Source organism: Melanostigma gelatinosum (genome assembly GCF_949748355.1).
Source record: "Melanostigma gelatinosum genome assembly, chromosome: 9".
NCBI lineage: Eukaryota > Metazoa > Chordata > Actinopteri > Perciformes > Zoarcidae > Melanostigma > Melanostigma gelatinosum.
Genome location: NC_136642.1, coordinates 13,487,046 through 13,494,067, shown reverse-complemented (window position 1 = coordinate 13,494,067; position 7,022 = coordinate 13,487,046). Strand labels below are relative to the sequence as shown.

General features: G+C 43.3%; 1 protein-coding gene across 2 annotated transcripts; it reads left to right on the top strand.

Moving 5' to 3' along the window:
* Nucleotides 1-1,179: 1,179 nt before the first annotated feature.
* On the top strand, nt 1,180-6,652 carry hacl1 (2-hydroxyacyl-CoA lyase 1). Of its 2 annotated transcripts, XM_079275065.1 has the most exons (17): nt 1,180-1,318; nt 1,599-1,703; nt 1,818-1,858; nt 1,945-2,025; nt 2,152-2,224; nt 2,300-2,377; nt 2,500-2,594; nt 2,691-2,803; nt 2,941-3,076; nt 3,340-3,445; nt 3,695-3,778; nt 3,937-4,038; nt 4,217-4,371; nt 4,791-4,949; nt 5,039-5,146; nt 5,261-5,447; nt 6,390-6,652. In XM_079275065.1, the coding sequence occupies exons 1-17, from the start codon at nt 1,268-1,270 to the stop codon at nt 6,420-6,422; spliced, it is 1,707 nt and encodes a 568-aa protein (XP_079131191.1). In that variant the 5' UTR covers nt 1,180-1,267; the 3' UTR covers nt 6,423-6,652. The 2 variants fall into 2 exon arrangements, with proteins under 2 accessions (XP_079131191.1, XP_079131190.1); XM_079275064.1 differs by having other exon boundaries at nt 5,261-6,652.
* Nucleotides 6,653-7,022: the final 370 nt, after the last annotated feature.

The following is a 7,022-nucleotide window of genomic DNA, read 5'->3' as shown; positions in this document are numbered from 1 at the left end:
GTTGTCTCACGTTAATCTTTCCGTTCCCTTTCAAAGTCCTTCCCTCCTCCCGATCTGCGCCGTTTAAAAAAATTAAGGAGAAGTTTTTGTTTTTTATGCTTATGTGTTGCTAAGAAGACACCCCAGAAGATGGGTCACTCAGGTATAGTTCCATCATTGTTCAAAGTCAAAGAATAACTTCATGATGTTAGTTGTAATGAATAAATATATTTTAATATCAAGTACATTTCTCTGGCATTTATAGTTTTCTACTGTACCGAAACGTACCGAACCGTGGCTCCACTGTATCGTACCGAACCCGACCGTGAATTTTGTGAACCGTTACACCCCTAGTTCTTACACATGAATATACTTATTCTTACAACTTTTGTTCCTTTATTATGAAAACTAAAATAACTGGCAGTGCCTCCAATAGAATTAAGTAAATAAAAGGTCTGTGCCTCTTATTAAGTCCTTTTATCTTGTGTTTTAAGTGTATTCTACCCCTTTTAACCAGCTCTTATCAAAACATGAATGTGATTGACTTTAACACATCAAATATACTTCAAAGGCATTAGAAAAACAGTTTGGCATTCATTACATGCGGTCATCAATACACTGTGCACCCACAGTCCCACACACACAATCAGAGTAACAGAAAACCCTCGTTGCAGGCCTGATTCGTGGTTTGGGAGCGCAGAGGCCTAAAAACTGTGATGGCCGCTTCACTTGTTCACACAAGCAATAAACAAAAAAGCACGTGCACGTTTGTCAGTACTCACGAATCCAAGGCATCTTCAGAGGGAAAAGTGAGGGGAAGCTGGGTAATGGATGTCAGGAAGGGCGCACAAGAAACAGCAGCAACAGTCTACAGTTACCTCCCATGTGAGAAAAGAGCCTGAAGACGTTCACATCAGGGAGTACAACATATAAAATAAATACCTACAATTATACATCATATTTTTTGTCGTTTTCATGGCAATGTGGTATGTTGCAGCAAAGGGCCTCACACTCAACCACTTACCAGGTGACGTCAGTAAGTCCTTGAGGGTTCAGGGTTTGAGGGTTTAGGGGGGACATTGGGATTTGGCCTTAGACGTCCTGACCCACACGCCATACCAGTTGGTGGCGGTAATGCACTAATTCATTGTTTGCCAACCGCCAATAAACCTCAAACAAGAAGAAGAAGAAGAAGAAGAAGGAGACGACACGAGTGCTGCTGGTAGTATGACAGTTTGGCCTTACAACTGCAGGCACACAGCAGTGAAACAACTCGTGACGAACAGCCATGGACGAAGTGACAGGAGCTCAGCTGATCGCTGAGTCTCTAAAGGCTCAGGTAAGACCAGTTTAAGAATCAGATTGTGAAGATTGTTAAGTTTCTAACTTCTGATTCGAACCTGCCAGCGGTGACTGCACTAAACTGTAATAAAGTACACGCATGTGGGCCTATCGCGTATAAAAAACGTGTCAAAGTTCACGTGCTGCGCAGTCTAAAGTAGTTTTAAACTTTGAATGCAGAAAAGGCTAGTTTAATGGCTGCGTATGATCGCATCTCCTTTTTTAAAACTCGTATACTTCAGTGTCTGTTTGTTGAAGAGCATTTTCTCTCCCTGCAGAAAGTGGAGTACATGTTTGGGATAGTCGGCGTTCCTGTCATAGAAGTGGCCATGGCAGCTCAGGCTGCAGGGATCAAATATGTGGGAATGCGTAACGAACAAGCGGTAAAAACACTTCTTGTTGCTATTCCACTACACTGTTGTTTACCTGCATGTCACGCATAATCCTTAACCACCACCATTATGTTTTAACATGCAATAAATGATGTCACACAACAGGCGTGCTATGCAGCATCTGCCGTTGGATACCTCACTGGGAGGTAAGGCATTTAGTCATTGAACATAATAATGTGAGCAGCCGGTTGTATCTTACATGTTGCTCTCTCTTCTGGTTGTTTGTATCCAGACCAGGTTCCTGCCTGGTGGTGTCTGGACCTGGACTCATTCATGCTCTGGGTGGAATGGCCAACGCTAACATGAACTGCTGGTATAACTCAAAAACATGATGCTGCTTTCATGCAGCTGACAGTGTAAACAGTTTTTAAAAAATGGCTCCTGTTGGCCATGGTCACATTGACTTTTAAAGTGTGTGTTGCCTTTGCACTTTGCTCAGGCCAGTGGTTGTTATTGGAGGCTCCTCAGATCAAAACCAGGAAACAGCAGGAGCCTTTCAGGAGTTTCCTCAGGTAATGCACGCCTTCATGCTGATTTGTGTCTCCTGATGCCTCATTAAATTGACACTGTTTTTCATTTGTTGCTAGGTGGAAGCATGTCGCCTTTATAGCAAGTTTTCTGCCAGACCCAGCAGTCTGGACGTCATCCCTTCAGTGATAGAGAAGGTAATATACCAGCTGCATTGTCTGATCTTTGATTGTCTTGTTTCCTTTATCACAGCAGGCTAAGTAAGATTTTTAGCATAGTTGCATGGTATTACGTTTTTATTGTGTTTGTATGCTCCTAGGCAGTTCGCACCAGCATGTATGGGCGTCCAGGTGCGTGTTATGTGGATATTGCAGGGGACATGGTCAATGCTAAAGTGGACAGGAGCAAAGTCAGGTGTGCTAGCATTTTTGAAATCGTTTTTTTTCTGCATAGTATCACTTCTGTAATTCCAGGTGTATTGGCATTCAAAGAAGTGTGTTTTTCCTGCAGAGTTGTGTCCTGCTGTCCAACTCCACCTGTGAGTTTGGCTCACCACGGAGCAATCGCTGAAGCCATATCTGTCTTGAAAGCTGCTAAAAGACCCTTAGTCATCATTGGCAAAGGTAAGATCGAAAGACACATCAGCACTCTCTCTATTACACCGAATAAGCCTGAAACGCTACATTTCCTCCGTCACTGGTGAACCGGAGTAGTTAGAATAGATGAGTCATGATAATATGAGTATTGTTGTGCCCATCAGGAGCAGCCTATGGCCGAGCAGAAACGGCCCTGAGGGAGTTTGTGGAAATGATTGGTCTGCCATTTCTGCCCACCCCCATGGGGAAAGGGGTCCTACCTGATGATCACCCCAACTGTGTGGCTGCTGCCCGCTCGCGGTCAGCCTCCCTTTCATTATAAAAAGTGTGATTTAAAAAAAAAAAGAAGATTTTAGCCAATATTATCATTCAATATCTGACGGAAACATACTGAACCTGTTACTTATTAAATGTAAACATGTTGCAATTATTATTATATTTAATTTTGATGTAGGGTTGTATATCTAATGCTGTTAATTCTAAAGATACACTAAATGTTTGTTTTCAGAAGTTTTTGTCTGAACTCAATGTTGCCCCGCCTTCTCCTCCGTTGTTTCTTTTAGAGCTCTTCTCCAGGCTGACGTTGTGCTTCTGCTTGGAGCCCGGCTGAATTGGATGCTACATTTTGGTCTGCCACCGAGATTCAACCCCAATGTCAAGATCATCCAGGCACGTAAAGGGCCTAGCCAAGAGTCTTTGATTTGTGGAAATCTGTGTTGCCTGTGACACTCTGAAAAATAGCGTTACCATTACCTCACGCGTATGAAGCTAATGGGGAATTTACCTATTCATTTCAGCATTGGTGTAAATACATGCAGTTTATTTATGTGTTTCTTTGCCATATCTCCTGCATTGTGTTTCACTGTCACTGCAAATGTTGTGCCGTAGTAACATAATACAATTGTGCTCTGAATACAGGTGGACCTTTGTGCCGAGGAGATGGGGAACAATGTGAGCCCTGCTGTTGCTCTCCTGGGAGACATCAACGCTGTTGTCATTCAGGTAACGTAGTCAGCACACAAACTCTCACGTTTTTGGTTAATCTCTCTTTTTGTGGTCTGTGTGCTTCTGCCCGATGTGCATTACAGTAATAAAAGAACAGCTCATATGGGTATTTGTGGAAAGTAATTATGTCTTTGATTCTTTTGTTTGTTCCACAGCTGGTGGAGGTCGTCCGTAAAGACGGCTGGAAATATGCCTCTGATTCAGAGTGGTGGAGCACACTGAAGGGCAAAATTGTTGCTAATGCAAAAATATCAAAGGTGGGTTTAGACTCACTTTTGAAAAGCCTGAAATATGTTAAACTGGGTGGTTACTGAAACTGTTTATGGGAATGTCACATGCCGATGACAGATATTTAATATAGCTATGTATTTGGTCCACATAGATGTTCTGTATTGTATTATTATTTCTGCATTTTGTTCCTTTGTCTTTCGACAGACGCTCGCTCTTCAGTCGACAGTGCCCATGAACTACTACACAGTGTTTCATCACGTTTCCCAGCTGTTGCCACATGACTGTATCATCGTCAGCGAGGGTGCAAACACTATGGACATTGGACGCACTATGTTGAACAACTACCTACCTCGACACAGGCAAGGCAGTCTTATCGAAGCAGCTCTTAAACACACTTCTCAATTGTGCTCACTCCAGATCGATGTTTATGTATTGAATTACTGAACTTACTTTACGTGTTCATGCCTGTCTCCAAATGCTTTCCTGAATTTGGCTACCCCAGACAGGTACGGTATCATTGTAGGCATTTCAAAGACCCTGTCGTTTTGGGGTATTTTGTCAGAGCCCTTCCCAACAACTATGCTTAAGCAGGTGCTTTAACTGTTCTTGCATTCCACTTTGAGCCAGCAGTCCCACCCTGACCTCATGTCTCCTCCGTGTCTGAAGGAGACGAACAAACCTTCAGGGACAAATTGTTTCACTGCGTTTGCCTAAAGTGAGCGTCCGAGTCTGGTTAAGTTTGAATAGATTGTTGTTCGCTAATCCTGACGGTGTGCAGGTTGGATGCTGGTACATTTGGAACAATGGGAGTTGGCCTCGGCTTTGCTATAGCAGCAGCCACTGTGGAGAGGAGCGAGCATTCAAACCAAAGGATAGTCTGTGTGGAAGGAGACAGTGCCTTTGGATTTTCTGGCATGGAAGTTGAAACCATGTGCAGGTGGGTTGGTTGCTTCCCTCTCGATACAATGTATACACTTTAATCCCCGACTGCTACTTAATTGCACATTTACTCTGTTTTTCTAACAGGTATAATCTACCTGTGGTCATCATTGTGGTCAATAATAATGGCATTTACGGCGGAGTGGATCTTGAGACGTGGAAAGAAATGGCAAAAATGGGAGATCTGACCTCTATGTGAGTTGCACATTATTTGGGAAATGATCATAACACATTCACCATAATGGTTTGCTCCATGTAATCAGCTTTGATGCAATGAAATGTATCCTAAGTCACCATGTTGCATGTCAGTGCCCCTCCTGTGACCCTCCTACCCGAGGCACGCTATGATGAGGTGATGACAGCGTTCGGAGGTCGAGGGTTCCTGGTGAGGACGGTGGAGGAGCTGCGCAGTGCTTTACAGCTCAGCCTGAGTGACTGGGAGAGACCAAGTCTCCTAAATGTGCTCATTGACCCTTCCTCCGACAGAAAACAGCAGGTAACTGTCACCTGTCAGGGAATGTATCTTCTCCGTCATCCTGAGAAGTACAGGTCAAAATGAGAAAAATCCACTGTCGTTTTATTGTGAAGGAAATCCCCAGCTGTGGGAATGCCACGCCCCCTGGTGGTTGAGCATGTCATTTATGCTGCATTGTCACTTTCCTGCTTCTTAAAAAACGCTGTCGTGTCTGCTTTTCTCCAACATGGTCAATGCCCCATCCGAGGGGGCTGGGGCTTCATCTGGCGACGGTCAAATGTGAATGGTTGACACGGTCCTTCACATGGAGACATGGCACATTTTATCGAGTTGAATTGAAAAGTAGAACAGAAAGCAGATGTACAATGACTCCATTGAGAGTCACGGCAGCAAAGCCAGGCGTGATTAAAAGCAGCAGCAACTCGGTTCATGAGTAGTGCAGAGCAAAAAACAGCTTGGTGTTTACTTGGCTCTCGTCTCATCCTTATAGGGCTGCGTGACCGACATGCCTTACTGAACAGTAATCCGCACACTCCAGGTGCACCGCAGAACTGTTGTATTCCTCTCACAATCCCTCCACCGCACACTAACCTGACCTTTCTATTTCAGGGTCCCCATAATTAGAAAGCGTGGCCCTCTGTTTATGTTGAATGTATCCATGCAACCCTTCGCAGACATGTTTGAAGGTTGTATTGAGGGCTGTATCCATGGTGCCGAGCTCTCTGTGACCAGGAGAAAGAATTAGCACCTTATAAGACGTGCTGCCCTCATTGTTTGCCTCCTAACTGTTCTCCATATTCAGATTTGAAGTTGAGTTTTAGGCAGTGGGGGAAGAAGAACTGTTTATGTTGTCTGGTAAAAGTCAGTTTTGGAATGTGGAGACTAAATGGACTCAACATTGACCGATGCATATATCAGCTCTATCATCTCAGGAAGTCTAACATAATGCTGTCTTGTCTGCAGGAGTTCCCATGGCTCACACTCTCCAACTTATAGACTGAAAGAAGGAACTGCCTCCTGCTCTGTCCAGAACATTATCAGACCAGCAGTGACTGTTTTCCTCAGTAAACTCAAACTGGGAAAATTATATATAAATATTGTGTGATTGTTTCCATGAAATAACGAAGTACTTTTTTTTTTTTTTTTTTTAATTAATTATTACTACACAGTAGTATTAAAATGAACAAAATAATTTATATTACAATAAAAACGAATTTACACATACACTGAACATTGTCTTTATTTGTTCATATAAAAGCTGTTTGTTTCCTAATGTGACTAACATACAGTATTTAACTCTAACAGGATTGGGTGGAGGACAGCGAAAAAAGTGGTAGCGCAGCAATGAAAGACAGTCAGCTTAACTGAAGGTTGTATTTACCCAAACCCAAAGTCTTACAACAAAACAGGAAATCTAGCTCCCTGAAGAGCCTTATCACTTTAAGTAGAAAACTATTTTAGCCAGGCCTCTAGACATCATAATAGTTCAAAATACCCCAAAGAATTGCCCAGGAGACTTTGGGAGGAAGACACTGCAAGCTCCTCACTCTCAGCATCACAAAATGAACTCCCCGATCAGCTCCAGGTGTGTGGCTT

What these genes read in the sequence shown, in the direction of transcription:
- hacl1 (XM_079275064.1), top strand. Translation starts at nt 1,268, where the DNA reads ATGGACGAAGTGACAGGAGCTCAGCTGATCGCTGAGTCTCTAAAGGCT. An exon ending in CCAATGTCAAGATCATCCAG is followed by an intron (nt 3,446 to 3,694) that starts GCACGTAAAGGG and finishes CTCTGAATACAG; the next exon opens with GTGGACCTTTGTGCCGAGGA. An exon ending in TCAACGCTGTTGTCATTCAG is followed by an intron (nt 3,779 to 3,936) that starts GTAACGTAGTCA and finishes TTTGTTCCACAG; the next exon opens with CTGGTGGAGGTCGTCCGTAA.